Consider the following 23180-nt stretch of genomic DNA (forward strand, 5'->3'; position numbering starts at 1 on the left):
TTTTTTCTCGTAATATTACGACTTTATTGTCGAAGTCCAAAAAAAACACAAAAATTCAATGTGGCCCTAAAACTCCGTCGTAAAATTCCGATGAACAGGCCATTATCTTTAAATTATAGAACAGAATCCTGAACTTAATCTTTCTGTAGAGCTCTCGCGTGCGCTGCTTTCTAGTTATATCAAAGAGTCTTTCAGCTTGCTCAAGAAAAGTATTACTCATTTCGGACAATTAATCATTTCAATTTACTGATCTTATTATTCAAGTATTATTCTACATCAAATATTCGCCACAAAAGTGTTTAATATAACGATTTACAGCTAAATAAACACTTATGTATGGGGACATGAGCATATTTTTAGTCTCAAGTCTGTCACATTTGACAACCAACAAAGTCCAGCAGGTGAATTTATCATCTTGCTTTGCATCCTGTTTCTTTGGCAAGATGTCTTCCGCGCGTCCTCGCTTGTCCGCTTTTCCAGCTCCGGTGGGAATGATAAAGTGACTAGAAGACAGAAAAAGTCGGCTCTGCTTGTCCGAAAAGGAGCCGTGAACGTCGTTTTTGGCCCAGAGGAGCCGGAGAAGATTCATTTACTTTTATAAAGCTGACTGTGCGTTTTCTTTTAATCCACCAAAACGTGTGGGAGGAGCCTGCTGCGTGCTTCCGCTGTGAGCAGGCCGAGAGACAACAATCTGCACTTCAGCTGAAGAGGAAACAGTGAGTCTGGACCAACGTTTTTGATCGGATTCTTGGGGGGGGTCTGCTGCTACACGTATCTGGTGCACGGAGTAGCAGCAGGACTGCAATGGAAGCCGAGTTTCGGGAAATCGATGAAAACGGGAGTTGGAACGCCATTTATCAGGTAGGATCTCCTACACGTCTGGTGCTGCAGTTTTTTTTTAATTCTTTATAAATTCATTTATCTGCATATCCCGTCACTGTGTCCTGTTATACCCTTAACATCTGGATGCAGATACTGGGTTTGTTGTAGCTTTTTAAATTATATTTCAACTTTATTTTAGGTGTTTTTTTATTTGTCCAGTTTCTTGCATACATCATGTTATGATTTTCTCCTGTGTAGACTTGAATGTAAAATGGCATGTTGGTATGTTCACCTACGCTTTAACATTTGTCTTATAATTTATCAAGTCAAAGCGTTTAACATATAGAGGGTTTTCATGTGACGTATCGGTCACGTCATTTTGTGTCCCGCGGCCATTCTGGATTACGACGCGGTGGCCGCTGTGTTACGCTACGTGCATTTGGCGAACAATTGCAGAAGCTTCAACGTCGGTGTGAAGAAGCCTCACGGCACCGTGGCGCTGAGAGAGATCCGCCGCTAACAGAAATCCACTGTTACCAGAATTTTATCTTATTTTATTCGGCAATAAAATTATATAAGAATACATAAAAATACCAATGAGGATAACACAAGAACGCTTCCAATACGGATGCTTGCTTACTTACTTACTGAGTGTTAGGATTGTCATTCACTGACTGGTTATCCTCTATTTCATTAAACCCAGTACCTGTCTTAGTGTATATAATTATATATTGTCACTAAACTGTACTGAACATTTGTCTGAGTCACGTTTCCAGTGCCATCCGAGAGACGATTTAAGATGGTTCAAAGATGGAGCTGTCACAATTTCGGTGGGCAGGGCATTCCATGGATCCACTACTCTGGCTAAAACTGTTGCCTCTAAGCTTAGTCTGGCAATGTTGCTTGAAAATCTTGAACCCATTAGATCGTGTTCTGCCTGATGTCTGTAGTGAGAAGAACTGGGACACTTCAAGGTCATCATTCCCATTAAGAAGCCTGTACACTTGTAGAATGTCAGCTCATACACTTGTAGAATGTCAGCTCTTCTGCGCCTGTACTTTAGCGTGGGTAAGTGAAGTGTTTGCAGACGTTCAGTGTAAGGCAGAGTTTTCAGGTCCTTAACTAGCTTCGTTGCGCGTCTCTGTACTTTTTCAATCCTGTCCTCATCTCACCTGTACACAGGGTGGGTAACAACTGTGCAGTACTCAACTATAGGCCTCACTAGAGATTTGTATAGTTGCTTAAAGATCATAGATTGCATGTCATGGAATGAACGCTTGATTAGTCCCAGCCTTGCATTTGATTTAGCCACTGCAGCATCATGGTGGTCATTACATTACATTACAGAGTTTACATTGTGGTCCTCGAGCACTGAGCTGCTGATCCGCAAGCTGCCCTTCTAGTGCCTGGTGAGAGAAATCGCTCAGGACTTCAAGACGACCTCCGCTTTCAGAGCTCCGCTGTGATGCTCTGCAGGAAGCCGGCGAGGCTGACCTGGTCGGCAGCTTCCTAGTTCACAATATCGCAGTGTGACACTGTCGGCCAGTTCGTTACATCACCACTAAATTCACTATCTGGTACAAGATACGGATCCACTGAACCAACTGCTACACATCTATCACGATAAATAGCTTTATCTCGAGGATTTAAAGCATCGTAATAACTGTACAATCTCTCCATTTTTCTATCACGCGCCAGCCTTCTTGTAATCCAGAATGGAGACGGCACCTGTCCTGCAGCAAATTGGTCACGTGATTGAAAACCCTCTATACATTGGATTACTGTGCATCTGGTCTGTGTAGGGCCTATAGGCCACCAAAGTCCATATTTCAGTGGCTAGGTCAACTTGATGGCATGTGTCCAGCACACTATGGAACTGCCTTGAGTTCTGGATTAAAACAGCTGATCCATCCCTACTTTTTGAAAGTAGCCCTGTATCTGTTGGACTCAGGTGAAACCTGGCCTTCCCCTTGGCTTTTTCCAGTAACACCTGTTCTTAGTGCTGAAGCACCTGCCTTTTGGATTGTGCCAATAGAAAGAGGCTGCATAGCCAAAATGTTGTCACTGATGTTTTCCCTCATTATACAAGACACACCATATGGGTCTCCTTAACATTCTGTTTTATGCAGTCATTTCAGTGATACCTAGTATGAAAGACATCTAGTCGCTGCCTTAAGTCACCGGTTCGTAAGTCTAGGAAACCGCAGGACCCTAAAGACCTGACCCTTCATTTTCCTACATAGGTAATGGCACGGCCAAAAACCTCTCTATCAACTGTGAATGTGCTGTAAGATAGACTTACTCTTAGTCTGACACTTTCTCTACAAGAGTCAGATTCAATAGATGGAAACATATAAAATAAATGAAGTCTGCTAGGGCCACAGCCTTTGATGTTTGGCAGATATTATCAAATTATTACATTTTTATGACCTCTATATTTCTAGTATTATTATACAAATAATGAATGTTTACGAGTGCAATGGTAAGAATATTTCATGAGGAGAAAGATGGAATGTTGATTCAACGAGGTGGAACAGAGTTGAATGAAACATTTCATCTTTCACCAAATGATATATTCTTTCCATTACGCAAATGAAAAAAATAGATCCTTGTCGTTTGATTGGTGGTTTGTATGTCATGTGACATTCGTACCATTTGCCATTGTGTTCCATTTACCGTGCTATTTACCATGCAATTTTGGTGCTATACGTTTTGTGTTATTGCACGCTGCAATTACCGGGCGCACTCACACTAATGGTGACGTCATTTAGGTTAGAAATAAACATGGCAGGGGTTTGTTTTGGTGCCAGATGACAATTTGAACAAGCTTATTATTATTTTTTTTCCCCTGTCTGCATATATAGTAATGGTAAATGCCACACTGACAGAACCATTTATGGACATTAATACCCAAATATGCAATTTATTCTTGCAAGACAGAAGCTATGTAGTGCATGAGTGAATGTGGTGTGTGTGTGTGACTCCCATCCGTCCTTCCCGATCAGCCTACAACATCCTACTCAAAGCCGACCGACAACTTTTATCAGGAACGGCCGACCACCAAAACAGCACAGACAGACAAGAACTACAGACAAGTGGTGAAGGCAATAACTGTGACATGAGACACTGAGGAGATGGGGCCCCAACCATATGACATACCATGACAAACAACCACACATGAACAAACAGTGACAGCAACAGTCTGTTGTCTAATTAGCGAGCATCCATACCCTAATTTAGAACACCGTAGTGTTAATCCTCTTAAGAGCACCCAAAAACCGAATTGTGGTGACGGCCACAAACACGCGACCATCCACACACAGAGACCCAGATCACAGCTATATATCTGATCACTACTGTGGCTGGTGTGTTGGGCCAAGACAAGAGTACAGAATCTTACCATATGACATGGAACACTCCGGCACGTCAGAAGCCACGCGGCCGGCCGCGAGCACTGACGGACGTGGGTCCAGGATGCAGGGCCCCGGGGGAACCAGGAGAAAAGGGGCAGCAGAAGGGCACAGGGGCCAGGAAAGGCAGCCTCCAGAGCCACCGAGAGCACAGCAAACCAACAGGGGAGTGGCCCGACGGCGCCGGAACGCACCCCCAACACCACCCCTCCCCACGAAGGCACGGGGAGCAGCCCCATATCCAAGGGAAGCGCACAGGGCACTGGCATAGACCCACCAATAGGGAGAGCCCCAGAACCACACAACCAGGGCCACGGCCCCAGAGGGCGAGAGCGAGCAGCGCCAAGGGCTTGAATGAGCTTATTATTGTTATCATGATGCTCTAAATCATCTGGAGGTATTTGCCGTATTCGCTGGGACATCTGTAGCTGAAGTACAAGTACAGCGCCGTCGGATGAAAAGCTCACCAAATTTCTGTCACGATTTTTCACTGAACTGGGGAAAGCAGACAGCAGTCTGTACACGAAGAAGTCAGTGCGCGTTAGATATGGACTACATCGTCAGGATTGTTTTTGAACTGTCTGACTGTTTTTGCAAATTGACTGAAAACAATTTCTGATTGGATTGGACTGCCATTTAAAGTTCCTGTTGGACTTTCTGGAACCTCTTGATCTCAAAAGACCAGCGACGCACACCAAAACGTCATTCCCTTTCTCTTGTTTATAAATGAATAAAATATCAAATGACAAGGATCTATTTTAGGTGTTATATAAAACAAATAACAAATGTATTTTAATTTATGTAAAGGAAATATTTCATGCATCATTGAATGGAACATTCCAACTTTCACCTCATGAAATATTCTTACCATTGCACTCACATTCATTATTTGTATAATGTATATTGGTGAGGTGGTGTGCCTTGACTGAAAGGCCAAACTGATATTTTAGAAACGGACAACAAAGTCAGCATTTTTTTTTTTTTTTTTACCCACCCTTTGAAAACTCACCAGTACAATCTTGAGTGGGGAATGGGCACCAACATTTTCAGTTTATTGTCCACCTCCCTTGCAGGTGAAAGCTTTAGAAAGCGTATGTTTAGGTGTCTGAAGGAGCTGGTTTGGTGATGTTGTTCATTCACTGGGTGGCTTTTATTGGTTGCCAGAGTCCCATAGACACTTTGCAGCCTACCTGTGTACCGTTATAAGACAGGCTGCTTTGCATGTGCTTGGAAAATTGACAGCAGGGGATGTGGACTCTCAGTAAGTTTTTGCCGGGGAAGACGGCCCTGTAAACATATTGCAGTTTGACTGAAAAATTGATGACACATCAAAATGTTCTTTGTCTGTGAGGTCAGAGTTCCAATTTAAAATGAACCTGTAGGAGGGAACACGATTTCCAGCACAGTGATAGCAGTAGTTGCACTTTCTAATTATAAAATGTCACTGAGAAATGCAAGCAATGGCACTGAAGGAATAAGTTTGTCATTTTGACTTTGATAATGGGCAAAGTGTGGTTAGCTCATATCTGGCTGAACCTGTAACACAAAATAGTCATGCATATATTAAACTGATGCATACAGACTTTCCCATTAATTATCTAGACTATGACTTCACACCACTGTCTAATTTGTTCAGCCGCATTTTTATAATGACCCAAAAATAAAATTACACTTGGTGCCTACCATAATATAAAAGATCTGTTTTGTTGGGCTTTTCAATGTGTCAGTCAGCCCCCTCTGAGGTCCAACCCCCATATTCTGCCATCATTGAGCACCGTTAGTCTCGTTTGAGGGTGGACGATAAAGAGGTTAAATCAAAGAACATATGATGCAAAAATTGTACTTCCGGGGACAGCCCCATTGTCATTATTCACATTAAATCTCGCTAAAACTTGCCGACACAACCTCTCTTTTACCTTGTCTTCCCTTGTCCTCTGGGAACCGACAAAACTCCACTTTTCACAACTTCTTTGGTGATTGCAGCCAAAAACAAAACAGTACACCATCTTTCAGTGTGAAGTGATGCTGTATTTGCGTTGCGCACTGGCAGGCTGTCCCCGGAATTGGTCATATCACGCAGGGGTTCAAACGAGACTGCACTGCCCCATTGTCTGTGAAACACTGTGACACTAACACTGGTAAGGTTAGACCTTACTTTGTTGTGATTTGGCACTATATACACTCAACAAAAATATAAACGCAACACTTTTGGTTTTGCTCCCATTTTGTATGAGATGAACTCAAAGATCTAAAACTTTTTCCACATACACAATATCACCATTTCCCTCAAATATTGTTCACAAACCAGTCTAAATCTGTAATAGTGAGCACTTCTCCTTTGCTGAGATAATCCATCCCACCTCACAGGTGTGGCATATCAAGATGCTGATTAGACACCATGATTAGTGCACAGGTGTGCCTTAGACTGCCCACAATAAAAGGCCACTCTGAAAGGTGCAGTTTTATCACACAGCACAATGCCACAGATGTCGCAAGATTTGAGGGAGCGTGCAATTGGCATGCTGACAGCAGGAATGTCAACCAGAGCTGTTGCTCGTGTATTGAATGTTCATTTCTCTACCATAAGCTGTCTCCAAAGGCATTTCAGAGAAGTTGGCAGTACATCCAACCAGCCTCACAACCGCAGACCACGTGTAACCACACCAGCCCAGGACCTCCACATTCAGCATGTTCACCTCCAAGATCGTCTGAGACCAGCCACTCGGACAGCTGCTGAAACAATCGGTTTCCATAACCAAAGAATTTCTGCACAAACTGTCAGAAACCGTCTCAGGGAAGCTCATCTGCATGCTCGTCGTCCTCATCGGGGTCTCGACCTGACTCCAGTTCGTCGTTGTAACCGACTTGAGTGGGCAAATGCTCACATTCGCTGGCATTTGGCATGTTGGAGAGGTGTTCTCTTCACGGATGAATCCCGGTTCACACTGTTCAGGGCAGATGGCAGACAGCGTGTGTGGCGTTGTGTGGGTGAGCGGTTTTCTGATGTCAATGTTGTGGATCGAGTGGCCCATGGTGGCGGTGGGGTTATGGTATGGGCAGGTGTCTGTTATGGATGAAGAACACAGGTGCATTTTATTGATGGCATTTTGAATGCACAGAGATACCGTGACGAGATCCTGAGGCCCATTGTTGTGCCATACATCCAAGAACATCACCTCATGTTGCAGCAGGATAATGCACAGCCCCATGTTGCAAGGATCTGTACACAATTCTTGGAAGCTGAAAATGTCCCAGTTCTTGCATGGCCGGCATACTCACCGGACATGTCACCCATTGAACATGTTTGGGATGCTCTGGACCGGCGTATACGACAGCGTGTACCAGTTCCTGCCAATATCCAGCAACTTCGCACATCCATTGAAGAGAAGTGGACCAACATTCCACACGCCACAGTTGACAACCTGATCAACTCTATGCGAAGGAGATGTGTTGCACTGCATGAGGCAATAAAACAAAACTGCACCTTTCAGAGTGGCCTTTTATTGTGAGCAGTCTAAGGCACACCTGTGCACTAATCATGGTGTCTAATGAGCATCTTGATATGGCACACCTGTGAGGTGGGATGGATTATCTCAGCAAAGGAGAAGCGCTCACTATCACAGATTTAGACTGGTTTGTGAACAATATTTGAGGGAAATGGTGATATTGTGTATGTGGAAAAAGTTTGATCTTTGAGTTCATCTCATACAAAATGGGAGCAAAACCAAAAGTGTTGCATTTATATTTTTGTTGAATGTAAATGAAAATAAATAAATTGAAATTGGAACACTGACATATATTGGTGCATTAACAATCAGGCCTTATAACTTTATAATGGGAAGTTAATCGAATGCTTCCCCCCTTTACAGAAGATTCGTCAGCTGTCCTGTGACCTTCCTTGCAAGCTTGCCAAATTACCCGAAAACAAGACTCGGAATCGTTACAGAGATGTTAGCCCATGTAAGTCACACTTTCCCTGTTTTCATGGCTATGGAGAGAATAAGAAGTTCTTTAAATATTCCTTTAATTCAGTGTCATTAAAGGTTAGCTTGTCCGCACTCGATGTATAGAATATTGTCACACATAAGGCCACTGAAGCTCTGTAATCTATTTATGTTCAAACATCAGTAGCGATGACTTGTTCTACATTGTCACAGCAGCAACCACACAGCTGCTAAGCAGATTCGTGCATAGCTAAATGTTGTACAAACATACCAGTGTCTACTGTTTAATGTCACAGAAGCATTAAAATATTTATTTGGAACACCATTGTTACTATGTTACACAGTAGATCAACATTGCATCACTATTGATGGAGTGACATAAAAGCAGAAATGTGTGGTTTTTAAATTCACATTTTGCCTTGTATTTTCAAGTATTGTTAGTTAATTTCTTGGCCTGTCACGATAATTACAATATAGACATATTGTAGGATACTGGGACATGACCATGATATTGTCCATTGTATTTACATGCATGTCTGTTTACATAAGAATGTTGGCAACATGATGCCAGAATAAACATCATGGCTTTCAGTGCTGTGGTACGGGGCCTGAGAGTTTTTCTTTTTCATAGTGTCTAAACTGAATGAATGGGGGTAAAAATGTATTTGGGTCTCGTGTGTGTGTGTATATATATATATGTGTGTATGTATATATATATATATGTATATATATATACAATATGAAGGTAATGTGTTACTCATTGCCAGTAGGTGCGCTTTTCTTGCCTACTGCATAATTTCACCCAGACAGTTTGAAAGAATATATCCAAATGATCCCAAAACCTAACCTTCATAGCTCCACTGCTGGAGCAACAATTGGAAGGTTAGAGATGAGAGCCCATTAATGTAAATGAGCCAGTATTTTGACTGTTTTAATGTGTCTCCGTTTATTTAAGTGCAAATTTTAAGAACACACCTCGTCTCAGAAGTGAAGTAGAGTAGGTCTAGGTCCTTATTAGTACTTGGCTGGGTGATTGCTTGGGGACACCAGGAGCTGAGAGTATATTTCTTTGTGTAGAACTGGGGTTATATCAGGAAGGGTGTTCAGCGTAAATTGTGTTCGAAATCCCAAAACAGATCTATATCAGATTCACTGTGGCAACCCTGAATGACCAGGGATAACCTGAAGACATGGACACAAAAGAATATTAGTATTTAATTAGTGCAATAATTTCTCATTGCTCCCAGAATCACAGAAAAATTATCTACAGCTCCAGCTTGTCTCAACATTTCTTGAGAATGTGTTAAGTTTTGACTCATTGGGTGCAATGTTGAGAAATGTTGCCTTCTCAGAATGCAAAAGATGGAGAACCGCACTTTACTTTTTCTGGGTCAGGCTCAAAACTTCTCAGTTTCCCTTCGTATGTGCAATCAGATTTAAACTGTGATCTTTTGTCTGTCTAATGTGATTAAAACTTTGGGTCTAGCTCTGAATATTAACTATTAATTTTGTTTCTTGTTTCCTTATGATGTGAATTGTCTTTCCTTAGTGAGGTTGAGAAAACCAGCTCTCTCACCAAATGCTACAGTTCCAGTTTCACAAAGACCCTGCATTAATCTAGTCCTTAGCAGCACTCTGGTTCCTATCAGGTATCTGGTTCCTCTTGTCGAATCCAGTAAGAGACTAATGTCCCTGATAGATAAATTGGGCATCTTTATCTGCTTGAAATGTCCTCCTTCAAGTTTGATTTTGGGTAATAGAAGGTCATTGTTGGTAACCATACAAAGCGTCAGTGCAAAATCTAAAAATAACAGAAGCAATAAAAACACAAATGGTACATTTTCATGAGAATGACTGACTGACAAACACTTCCTTGTCAAACACTTCCCCATCAGCATCTGCAAGGTGTGTGTGTGAGTGTGAGATTTTTGTACATTAGGTATTTGTTGCATTTTGCTGTGACCTTTCATCTTGGCTGCCAGCTTTGATTAGCTGATAATGATGTGTTCCTCAGTTCTAACCCTCAGGCCATGTCAATTTTGAAACTTTTTGCAGCTAATAACTACACATGCAATGCAATGAAGATTTCCCACTTTTTTTCTGCGAGATAATGCAGTTCACGTCCTTGAATGCTTTGGCTGAGTAAAACTTTCACTGCAGCAATAAAAGTCAAAATCTGCTAATAATGAGACATGTTAGTTTTTCTTTTTATGAAAAGAAAGTACTTCTGTTAGATGTCACAATGTCAACAGTTTGCTGGGCTGCTATCGTTTGTGTAAATTTTGTTGGCTCATCAATTTGAAATTTGATTAATTGATACCAGACCACAATGGAAACAAGTGTTTTTCCACTTTCTTGTGCTGTTCGTGTATTTTAGTGTGCAATTACATAATATATTATGTACATTATTTTGCTAAATAAAGTCAATCAATCAATCCTGGATAATACATATAGTTCATCCGGAAAGTATTCACAGAGCTTCACTTTGTCCACATTTTATGTTACAGCCTTATTCCAAAATCGAGTAAATTCATTTTTTTTCCCCTCAAAATTCTACTTATCACACCCCATAATGACAACATGAAAAAGTTTTTTTTATTTTAAATCTTTGCAAATTTATTAAAAATAAAAATTAAGAAATCACAGGCGCATAAGTATTCACGCCCTGAAGCCTGTCCTGAAGCCACACCTTTGATATTTCGACTGTGTGCTTAGGGTCATTGTCCTGGTGAAAGATGAACCGTTACCCCAGTCTTATGTCAAGAGCACTCTGGAACAGGTTTTCATCCAGGATGTCTCTGTACATTGCTGCATTCATCTTTCCCTCAATCCTGACTAGTCTCCCAGTTCCTGTTGTTGAAAAAACATCCCCACAGCATGATGCTGCCACCACCATGTTTCACTGAAGAGATGGTGCCTGGTTTCTTCCAAACATGATGCCTGACATTCACGCCAAAGAGTTCAATCTTTGTCAGACCAAAGAATTTTGTATCTCATGGTCTGAGAGTCCTTCAGATGCCTTTTGGCAAACTCCAGGCGAGTTGCCATGTACCTTTTACTAAGGAGTGGCATCCATCTGGCCACTCTACCATACAGGCCTGATAGATTGCTGCAGACATGGCTGTCCTTCTGGGAGGTTCTCCTCTCTCCACAGAGGAATGTTGGAGGTCTGACAGAGTGACCATTGGGTTCTTGGTCACCTCCCCAACTAAGGCCCTTCTCCTCCGATTGGTCAGTTTGGAAGGACGGCCAGCTCTAGGAAGAGCCCTTCTTCCATTTACGGATGATGGAAGGCCACTGTGCTCACTGGGATCTTCAAAGCAGCAGAAATGTTTCTGTACCCTTCCCCAGATTTGTGCTTTGAGACAATCCTGTCTCGGTGGTGTACAGACAATTCCTTTGACTTCATGCTGGTTTGTCCTCTGACATGCGCTGTCAACTGTGGGACCTTATGTAGACAGGTGTGTGCCTTTTCAAATCATGTCCAATCCCAGTTTAATTTGAGTTTACCCCCAGGTGGACTCCAATTAAGCTGCAGAAACATCAAGGATGATCAGTGGAAACAGGATGCACCTAAGCTCAATTTTGAGCTTCGCGACAAAGGCTTTGAATAGTTATGTGCATATGATTTCTTAGTTTTTTATTTTTAATAAATTTGCAAAATCTCAAAACTTTTTTCACATGGTCACTATGGGGTATTGTGTGTAGAATTCTGAGGAAATAATAAATTTAATCCATTTTGGCATAAGGTTGTAACACAACAAAATGTGGACAAAGTGAAGCGCTGTGAATACTTTCTGGATGCGCCATACCAGTTTGCATCATGTTGATATATATTGTTGCAATGGCGTGGTTACATTCTGTTGAAAGACAAGTGAACATGCTCATTGGTGGAATGTCACAGTGGTAGGTTACACAAGCACTGTCAGTGTGTTCACAATTTTGTGGTTGGTGTGTCAGTACAATACAGGTAGCATGAATGATTAACCATGCATCCCCAGACCACGTGTACATCTCAACAGCATCACCATATCCACCTAAAACATAATTTCCATTCTGCTACTCTGAATGCTGCACAAACCAGAGCACTTCAAAATGACTCCGTCTGCAGGAAGCTGCTGTGTGAAACCGATTGGGTTTTGTTGATCCAGGAGGATTCTTTAAGTACTGTATTTGAATATGAAAGCTGACTGTGTAGTAATACCTTTTCTTTTTAGAAGATTTGGAGTTGCAATAAACTGTACCAGGTTATACTAAATATCCCCAGACCATGTGAATGTTCTCTGTACAGACTATATTAAAATGATACATTGGAAGCTTTGGTCGATGTAATGTGTTTATTTTATTGTTCTCAGTTGACCACAGCAGAATACGTCTACAGTTGGGTACAAATGACTACATAAATGCCAGTCTAATAACAGTAGAAGAGGCACAGAGACAGTACATCCTTACTCAGGTAAGCACAGAGATGAATGTGTGAGCTTCTTTAAAAGACAATGAAATTTTTTTTTTTTATTCTGGTATTTATTACTGTATTCACGTGCTGGACCACCCCTGTCCGAGCATCAGCCCCCCCCCTTTTTTTAAGAAAGTTGGTTAAACGCCCACTCGAAATTCAATTTATTTTTTATTAAATGACCACCCTAAAGTAAATTAAATTTGTGTCCCCAACACACCGTAAAAAGCAAAAAATAATGAATTCTTGCAATAGAGTGAAAGCATGGTGAACACCCCTAAAAATGGCCCCTTGGCACCAAAAATCAAATTTATGGTACAGAGACAACTGTAATACATCAAATGAATGCTGTTACTCTGTAGAATTCAGAAATGCATTGTTTTTTTTATAAATCAGATTTAATTTTCACTGTGTAAATTAAGTTTGAAAACAGCAGGTTTCACATTTCAATGATGACAAAAACAGTATATTGACAGCTGACATTTGTGTCTTTATACAACCATTATACAAGATATGTCTTTTTCACATTCTATTTTTTTTTATTCTATTTTTATTCTATTCTGTAAATGTCAAAAGTGGACATGTTTAATACACCTAAGTAAATAAACATCTATTAAAATGAGGTAAAAATCAGAAAATCAAGTTTTTTTTTTTTTTTTTGTGTTCAGTTTTCATGGTCATAAAATCAATTTTTATATAACATTTGACATTTTTCTTTTGTCATAGCTATGCATTGCATTAATCAAGAAAAAACAGTTGAAGGGGATTCAAAGTAGAAATTCAAGGTATACAGTTAAGTCAAAGTTTGATCAAAATAGACATTATTTTTTATAAAATATTGGCTTGTGAGCCATGTTTACTAACTTGATATTAAAAAGTGGAGCTTTCTGTTATCATTTTTTTCCAATTTTATTCGATGAAACTAATAAATATTTTCAAAATTTGGCTAATAATTTGTGATGGTTTAAATAATTTGGAAAATATAAAAGGTCAAAAATTGACCAGAGGCTAATTTTCACCATCATGTTGACGTAATGGACAAACATGGATTCAAGCCTGACTCAGCAGGAATAATAATAATAATAATACACAGTTTTAACTTTTTTGCTGTTGTTCTAGATCTTTGGTAATAGAAAAGATGATTTATTCAATATTACTAAGGTTTTCTTTAAAAGTATCAATACAAATGCTCCCAAAAATTGATGTTGACGTAATGGACAGTCACTAGGTCATCCACCTTTGGATGCATGGCTTTGCAAAACTTTAAATTTTTCTCCTTTTTTATGTAGTATATTCCAAAACTAGTACTGAACTTATTTTTTGCAGTAAAATTGATCTTGCATATTTGCCAGGCTTTTGAAGCATCATCTACTGCAAAATCCAAAAAGTGGTTACAAAACAGCACATGTTTTAAGCCACAATGGCTGCTCCAAGGGCAAGCTGGGAAGTCTGCAGTGGTTAGTTCAAGAAGACTGGTGGACACAGCAAACAACTGCTGCCATTTGGCAGCTGTCTGACTTATTATTACCATCATGGCAATCAACCAATTTTGGCATAAGAGCAAAAGGGCCACTGGTTACATGCTAAAATGGACCAAATATGCTATATTCAGAGAGCTGTAATTTTCTTATTATTTGTAGCAGACCTCTGAAACTTTCACGGATTACAGAATATGACCAGTGCATTATATTTAATCAGTTAGAATGAGAAAATATACCTCCATAAGTAAATGCAAAGGGCTTACATTTACTTTCACCCTTCAAAAATCAATTGGGGTGTTCACTGTGCTTTCACCCAATATTTTTTCATCTCTTCCGCATCTGACCTGTGTTTATTTGTAATGACATCTGACATTTCATTGAAATGGGTGGTCCAACACATGTAATATTTGGCCATGATTCTTCAGGCAGAATTTCGCACGGAATGTCCAGGGTACTCTGATGCACAAACACGGTATTATACTTTCATTATCATGATGTCATAACTGTTAACACTGTTAAAGAAACTAACATTAGAAGGACGAGATGGTAGTAAATGAGGATGTACAACAGTGTTTGCCTAGAATTTTCTTTCAGGCAAGGCGGTGGTGATATGTTTCTCTTTAGCTTGGTGGCCCACCAGGCCTATAAGACTAGAGGAAACAATGTACAAGGTCATACCTTTTGCCAAATTAATGATGTGAATATTTGCTGTAATTACCCCACTGAGTGTCTCTTTAATTAAAGAATGATGTCTTAAGCTGTCCTTTCTTAGAACAATATTGTCTATCTTGGCAAGCGTCTGTGGCCCATTCACTTATATTGGCAGTAACATCAGCAGTTGTCTCTCATTCTGTTTTCAGGGACCCCTTCCAAACACATGTGGCCACTTCTGGGAGATGGTGTGGGAGCAGAGGACCCGCGGTGTGGTGATGCTGAACCGAGTCATAGAGAAAGGCTCTGTAAGTTGTGGTTTCTTTTCTTACAGCAAAACCTATGAATGTATGATGACAGTGTCTGATGTTTCTCCAGAGGGCTGTTCCACAGAAGAATTTACAAAGCTTTAGTTTAAAGCCAGGCTTGAATTAACCAAACAAATCAAGCCTGGGCTGTAAGATAGGTTTTCCCAACCTGATTCACATTGAAACAATCTGGATCATGTCAGCAACTTACTTGCGCAACCCATAAAATCGATCTTGGAGACACAGATCCAGCAGTTAGGGAAAAACAAGGCAAAGGAAGCAACAGTTTCTAATAGAAGAACAATAATTTTAATTTGATCCATGCTAGCTCTTAATTTCCTGAAAATATGATTTTAAATCATACCATTCCATGTATAGTTCAGTTTATTTGTCAAAATGCTCCTTTCTCTGCCCTTGACCAAGGCAGCCTGTCTACATCTGGACTTGGTCCGTGGGTGTTCTTGGTTGTTGGATTGCGGCTAACAATAATTAGCATTAATTATACACAGAAGTCAAGTGTCATTGTATGTATGTATGTACGTACAATGACAATTAATGGCTTCATCTTTTTCTTCCTGTACTGCACCAAATCATAATATATCACATCAAAGAGCTATACATAAGTAAGATATAGACCTTGCACATCACAAAAGACTCAAGGAGGAAATGTTATATGTGAGTTTACACGTATAAAATTTCCACCTTTAAGTCTTTTGTAGAATTTGAACTCAAACAACCTTAAAAATTCAAGTGTGAAAATGTTCAAGTAAAATACAAAACTAAAGAGCACTTGGAGAAAATGCGCCTCTGTCAGTTCTCAACAGTTTACTGTTTGTTTCCTCACCCACGCAAGGTGGGGGTGGCGGCTGTTTTGCCAAAGTACAAATAACATGGAAATCAATGGGTGTGTTTACATAGAGCTTCACTGTTGAGAAATCACAATAACTTTGGTCTAGTCTGTAATATTTATAATTTTACAGGAAATTCACTCATGCTTAGAGTACAGATACAGAATAGAAAGGGGGTGACAGTACTGCAGATATCTAGATTTTTCCAGTTACACCTCTGAGATTCATTTGTGCAGAATTAAAGGTGTCATTGCTGTTCTTTCAAAGTGATTGTGCTCCTGCATCTGGCTCAAAAATCTACCTCTTCCTTGAACTGAGGCCCACCTCTCTACTAGAATTTATTCAAATATATACATGTACTATTTGAGATGTGTACAAATTATTTCTGATATTATAATACAGACTATTCAATGGCTGTCCTCACAGCTTGTCGATTTAATGCTGATGAATTATACATTAGGTCTGGTTTTTCCAGCCGACTAATTTTTTTTTTTTCTTCTCTCTGTCCGAGGTACGGGGGAAATACGTAGGAGTCGCGTCTGGGGACAACGGATTGCGGTACCACGAGATGCCATGCCTGAAGCTGATGCAGCAGATGTTTTTGAATTCCTGTTTTATGTTTCTTTAGTGCTGTAAAACTTTGTAAAAACCTTGTAACTGTTAGAATGGCCTAAGCAGTGGGTCACCCCTCTGAGTCTGGTCGGCTTGAGGTTTCTTCCTCAATATCATCAGAGGGAGTTTTTCCTTACCACTGTTACCTGTGTGCTTGCTTGAGGGGTTGGTAAAGTTAAGACTTTACTCGTGTGAAGCCGTGACAGCTTTGTTGTGATTTGGCGCTATATAAAATGTAATAAAATTAAAAATTTTAAATTGTTCAAATAAATAAAGCTGGATAGAGTGGGCAGATTAGAGTTTGGGAACCGGTTAAGTCTCAGGATTGGCTTAGTTCCAAAAGTAGCCTGGAGCGGTTTAAAAGTGAAGTAAATGATCTTGTGCAGACGGGCTTAGCATCAGCATTTCAGACCAAAACATTGGCTTGTCTCAGCCAAGTTTATGGGAGGAAATCAGTTTGGTATAATTGCCACTATTTTTCCTGTTCTTGTGTTAAATGTGCAACTTCATGTGACTTTTTAGGTTAAATGTGCGCAATATTGGCCGCACAGAGAAGAGAAAGATGCTGTCTTTGATGATACCAATTTCAAGCTTACTCTCATCTCTGAAGACATCAAATCTTATTACACTGTCCGTCAGTTGGAGCTGGAAAATCTTTCTGTAAGTTTTATTTATTTTTTCTCCTTTTCCGCCCGAGTGAGTCAGTGTTACTGACTAGTTGCCAAAATAGCTGAATGTGATTTAACGACTGAAAACGTGTAAACACTTGAAGATCAGGAAGTTGATGACGCTTGAAGCACAAGAGTCCTACTCTGTTTTTGTTGCTGGTCTTTTAACTCTGCCTCTGTGCAGCTAAATTTGTTCTCTGTCATATCTCCTTCTGCAGACACAAGAGACTCGGGAGATTTTGCACTTTCATTACACCACCTGGCCTGATTTTGGGGTACCAGAGTCTCCAGCTTCCTTCCTTAACTTTCTGTTCAAGGTGCGCGAATCAGGTTGCCTCAATTCGGACCAAGGACCAGTGGTGGTGCACTGCAGTGCTGGAATCGGGCGCTCTGGGACCTTTTGTCTTGTTGACACATGCCTGTTATTGGTTTGTACAGAATTTCATTATTAAGAAAGCATGATAAATTTCATATAAATGGTAATGTTTTTATTTTACACTAAATACCGTAATTTCCGGACTGTTAGCCGCTACTTTTTTCCACACGCTTTGAACACTGCGGCTTTTACAAAGACATGGCGCTTTTTTCATAAGAACAAATACGTCAATTGATGCTGTCAGTTGATTTCCTGAAAGCTGCGCTCCTCATGCGGCGTAAACTCACACACAGTGTAAATATAAGGTCTTACCTGTTTGTTTTAGTAAAGAAAAGTCCCTCTCCGGCGCCAGAATTGCGCCGTCAGTGGAGCAGAGCCTTCTCCCCCCATCCTTCCTCACTGGTTCTCTGTCTTGGCGCAACAAGTAGAAAAGTCAAAGCGCCTCATTAACGTCTCATTTACCACAGACTCCATCCTGTCCTGGCTGCATGTGATGAAAGTTAGAAAAAATTAAAATTACTCAGTTCTCTGTGGAGCAGAGGAGCCGCGCAACACCATGCGCACACTGGATGATGTGCACACCAATATTTACATGTAACACTTCAGGGGAAAAAAGCATTTACGGTACATATTTAATTAAAAGTTAAAAAAATTTCTGTCTAACATCTTTCTGTGTAAATATTTCATGTTAAAACGTGAAGACCTGCGGGTTATAGACAAGTGCGGCTTATTTATGTACAGTTTCTTTTTCTTTTGGTGGATGCTGCTAATATTCAGGTGTGCTCTATTGTCTGGAAATTACGGTAAGTGTTTGTAGAGCAATGATTAAGAGTGCAAGTACCATTTTTAGCGCAGCAGCGCAGCATTTTTCAGTAATTTATACCTCAGATTTAATTCTGCATGTTTAAATCACACCTTGTGTGCTGTTACATGTAGATGTCTATCCGTAAGGACCCATCTTCAGTGAATATCCGTGATGTGCTGCTGGAGATGCGGCGCTATCGTATGGGCTTAATTCAGACAGCAGATCAACTTCGCTTTTCCTACCTTGCTGTGATTGAAGGTGCCAAGTTCATCAAAGGAGATGCATCTCTGCAGGTCAGTCCTTCTCACTATTCTGCTTTGTTCCTCTTCTGTGACACCTTGGAAGAATTATTTGTGACTTTTTTCTCCATCCAGGATCATTTATTTTCGTAAGAGGTCATTTGTTTTTTCAGCTCCACACCAGCATGACCTTGAAACAAGTTGAGTCTGTGTAACAAAAGAGTCATGTTATAAACTCTCTTCGTACAATCACTTGAATTCAGCTGTTATATCAAAGTAATGGATGACCTAGTGAATATACATGTTAAAGGCGAGAACGGTAGTTGTTTTGCACACTTTTCACATAAAAAAAAATGCATACGCACAAAGAATAGCAACAAATTTTCCAGACTATATATTGTAGCAGAGGATTAGTTACATTTCTCCAAAAAGTGCATCAAAAATGCGGGAAAGAAGAGGGTGGGAAAACATGTAAGTCACCTTGGTGTATAAGACACATTTATTTTTAAAATGTGGTGCGATTACTTCATACAAAAAGAAGCCAAATGAATTTATCCTTCACACTATTTATTTGTAAGGCAAATGTTATGTTAGTGAGCAGAAGCTAATGGGCGAATTCTTATTATTGGTGCAAAGAACGCAAGTCTGAACTGGTTCTTGTCACCAAGGAAGAGACAAAAACATCATGAAGTTAAATGCACGTTTACCTCACTAAATGGATATTAACTTTTTAATTGCACGTACGTACGTTATTGAAAAATTACAGTTAAGTTTACTCTAACCTAGCCAGCCTCCTAATTGCTGTTCTGACTGTTCCACAAAGTGCAAATAAGTGGAGTACCAAGTAGTATCAACAAGTAGCTCATGGGGGGAAAAAAAAAAACTGAAAATGGTGGCGGGGGGGATGTTCTCCCCCCAGAAAGATTTGAAATCTCACATGCATTCTGGTGAATTTTCAGGTGTATTTACCCACTTTAAAAAAAAAACAAAACACTTTTTTGTTGGGTCAGGTCAATTTTTCCACCTCAGTCTTTTCACCCAACTTGTTTTGTGCCTGTCTTTAATCCAGAAAACATACATTGTGGTTTATAAAAGTATAAAGGAAATGAGAATTCAAAGAACTCAAAAACAATAATTCTTAGTATCAATTCAAAAGGAACGATAGAAGCATTTATGGCAAATTTCCGAGTTTTACTAGTTTTGGCAGAAGCTTTAGAGCTATTGATAATCTTTCTTTTCAAATTCTTGGCTGCCTTATGTACAGATGTCTGGGTTTCCAGTAGTTTTCCCCGGGACAATCCCAGTTCCTGCCTCTGTTCATCTCTATTTTCTTTGGCTTTTAGCAATTTCTTTTAAAAATACAAATATTGCTTATATTGAAAGGTACTGAATTCACTTATTCCCTTTTCATTTAATGTAAAAATTGGTGAGGGCTCTAGGAAACTCATGGCTTATATGGCTAGACCCTGACGTAAATATTATAAAAAGTACATTAATGCCAACATTTATTTTCGTATGCATAATGGAAGTGGTAATCAAATAAAAATACTTTCTTACCTCCCTGATTGTTTTCGTGAGAGTTAAACTGTCATCTGTATGCTAACAGAGTTAGCATTGTTAGCAGCTTCGGTAGCTTCACCCATTAACTCCACTTAATGTATGATTACTGGAAAATGCGCATGTCATAACTTTTAATGTCCACAACAAAGTAAACTGTAAGGAGAACCACCGTGCAGTCCCCAAAAATATAACTGAATAAACACGAAACCAAATAAATAACCCTTCTTCTTTGTTGGATTTTATTGGTGGCTTTATTGCAAACCAACATGGAGCACTAACGCCACCAACTGTTTGGGCATTGAACATGAATGGATTCTGACGTATGTAGTAAAAAAAAAAAAAAAAAATCCAGAAACACTCACCACGCAAGTAAAAACCCAGCTTTCTGGAAAACTTTCATCACTCTATGAAGGTTATTCCCTTTCTGGTCATGCTCTTTCAGTTTGAGAGCATGGTTTAATATTCATTTCACTCGCTCTCTAACACCCAATATGTCTTCATTCAGATGTTATTTTTCTTTTTGTTTTACGGAAGTTGGCAGCCTGCTTAATGGTGCATTATTGCCACCTTCTGCTCCGGAGTGTAGATCAACTAGTACCATATTCAGATCAGTATACAGGGGTAGCTTGTCCTGCATGCAGATGGTGCCATCTTGTGGCCATAGATGTTAATGCAGTATTTTTTCCATATATGTCACTTCAAAATATAAGTTGCAGGACCAGACAAACAAGACTATGACTTATAGTCCAGAAGATACAGTATATGTCGTATGAAAATGAAATAATCCAAATTTATTTTATGTTTTTGTTTTGTAAGGAGTCATGGAAAGAACTCTCAAATGAAGAAGCTGATCCTCCAGAGTTCACACCTCCTCCCCCTCTGCCTCCTCCCAGAGACCCTCACAATGGCAAAGTTGAGCCCTTCTTTTTTCCTGAAAATGACGAGCTCATCAGACATGTGGAGGTCCGCAGTCTGGGGTAAGTGAGCAGATCATCATTTTGGTAGATTTAGTTTAGCTAGCACTGGTTAATTAGTTTAGTGAACAAACAGGACCATGGTCATGTCCATCTCTCTTTCAGGTTGTCACAGACGTCTGACCTGCGACAGAGAAATGTTGGCGTCTCTCAGCCTCTTTCTGAATGTGCCGATCAGCCCGATTGCCACACAGCAGTGCAAGATCATACCTCTAAAGCTTACGCTCAGTCCCAGCAGCAGCATGACACAGAGGAGGAAAAGCTTTTGCAGGCATCAGTGCAGCCACTTGATGACTCTCCTGTGCCAGGGACATGGTCCCCTCTTCTAGTCAGCGTGTGCCTGTGCACGGCAGTGGCTGTCAGTGCTTACGTCTGTTATCGAGCCTGTTTCCACTGATGTCTGTCGCTCTTCCTCTTGCTTTTCTTTTCACTGTTGTGAAAGATGGACTAGGCTGGTCAGTTGGCTTTCAATGGCTTCTATTCATTTGTTTTTTCCTTTATTTTTTCTTTACAAATTCAATGCAAGGGCTGACTGAGAGTGATAAATCTCAGATCCATTACACCCAAACGTTGTTGTTTCATGTTATTTTGGAAGCTCAGGGCCTCCAGTGTTTAGGTCTCACATCCATGACTATGTATACCGTATGCAGCTGTCTTTTTACCTCCCCTGGTCTTTGGACGAGGATGACTGACCTGTTAGCTCATTTTACATGTAACCTCTCTCCTGTACCATATTAGATTTCTTTGCTTTTCCGTTTTATTTCATTTTCAGCAATGCACCAAAAATCAGTCATGTTTTTCCACCAGCCTGTCTACAGATGTACCAGTAACAAGGTGCATTTGATCTCTTGTAAATCACAAAAGTCAAGTGGACTTTGTTTAAAAAAAAAAGAAAAAAAAAAAAGTAAAAAAAAGTAAAAGAGAAGCCACCCTGGAAAGCACTAAATGAAGAGATGCATGCGGAGCTGGACTTTAAATTGTAATTAGCTGGCCTTGTGCTGCAGGAGGCATGCTGGTTGAATACAGTACATATGTTACTTGTGTATGTATTTTTGTGTGGTGGATATTGGAGCTTTTTACATGATGCTTGATTGAGAACTATTTGTCAATGTGAGGGTAAATCCGAGTTGCTTCCTGGTGACATTGTTTCACCTGCTGTTTCTCTCATTGTAGCTCAAAAAGTTACAAAGAGCCGTTTTAAGGCAAAGTGGTAAATCGCTGCATGTTTCGATGTTCCATTGGACTTCCTGTCGGATGTCTCAGGCTCCATTTTGCAGGCAATCACAAGCTGGTGTAGCTGATTTTAAATGTAAATACCAATAGACTTGTTGTGATGTTCACTACTGTTTACGTCACTAAATATTTGGAGGATTTTCTGGCAAGAGAAGTGAAAGAGCAATGTAACGTGTGTGTACACCTGCAACGCAACCCAATGCGTTTCACTGACGCGTGGGCTGAGGGAAGTGAGAGTCACTGACCTTGGTAGGCAGTGACGACATACTAGAATGCAAAGTCGCTGAAGTCCCAATCCTTTTTCCAGCAATACATGCGTGCTGCATTTCTGAGTGCTAAATCGTCCTACCTGTCTCAACAGAAAACCAGGGATTTTGAACAAAACCAAAACTCAAACACCAGCACTGGGACAACAACAGTACACTTTCGTGACCATCTGTTTTGTCGTGGGGTATAGCCCTGAGCTGGCAGTGTGTTGTTTTGTATGTTGATTACATTTAACTTTTTAGCATGATGCAATTGTGAATCAACAGATTTTCCATTTGATTAAACAAAGAAAAATATTAGTTGAACGTATGGCTTTAAAGTTCATGCTTGTGTCTCAGAAAAGTACTTGAATTGGACAGCTGTACCTTTCTTTTGAATGTATAAATGTCTGATCTGAGGGTGCATCCTTATTAGAAATACATGTATAGGTTTGTTTTTTTTTGTTTTTTCCCCTATTCAGGTTTCATTGTGCTGACATTTTTGTTCTGCTTTTAACAAGGGATTAAAATTTAGTACATGTGCAGCC

The 23180-nt window shown here is 40.1% G+C and overlaps 1 protein-coding gene across 2 annotated transcripts; it reads left to right on the top strand.

The window, feature by feature from the left end:
- Window positions 1–434: 434 nt before the first annotated feature.
- Window positions 435–22938, top strand: ptpn1 (protein tyrosine phosphatase non-receptor type 1). Of its 2 annotated transcripts, none has more exons than XM_034173040.1 (9): window positions 435–861; window positions 8102–8192; window positions 12532–12632; window positions 14974–15072; window positions 17055–17192; window positions 17419–17628; window positions 18513–18674; window positions 20997–21157; window positions 21260–22938. In XM_034173040.1, the coding sequence occupies exons 1-9, from the start codon at window positions 805–807 to the stop codon at window positions 21549–21551; spliced, it is 1311 nt and encodes a 436-aa protein (XP_034028931.1). In that variant the 5' UTR covers window positions 435–804; the 3' UTR covers window positions 21552–22938. The 2 variants fall into 2 exon arrangements, with proteins under 2 accessions (XP_034028931.1, XP_034028932.1); XM_034173041.1 differs by having other exon boundaries at window positions 435–838.
- The last annotated feature ends 242 nt before the right edge of the window (window positions 22939–23180 follow it).

This window comes from Thalassophryne amazonica, chromosome 6 (assembly GCF_902500255.1).
Source record: "Thalassophryne amazonica chromosome 6, fThaAma1.1, whole genome shotgun sequence".
In the NCBI taxonomy this organism is placed as follows: Eukaryota; Metazoa; Chordata; class Actinopteri; order Batrachoidiformes; family Batrachoididae; genus Thalassophryne; species Thalassophryne amazonica.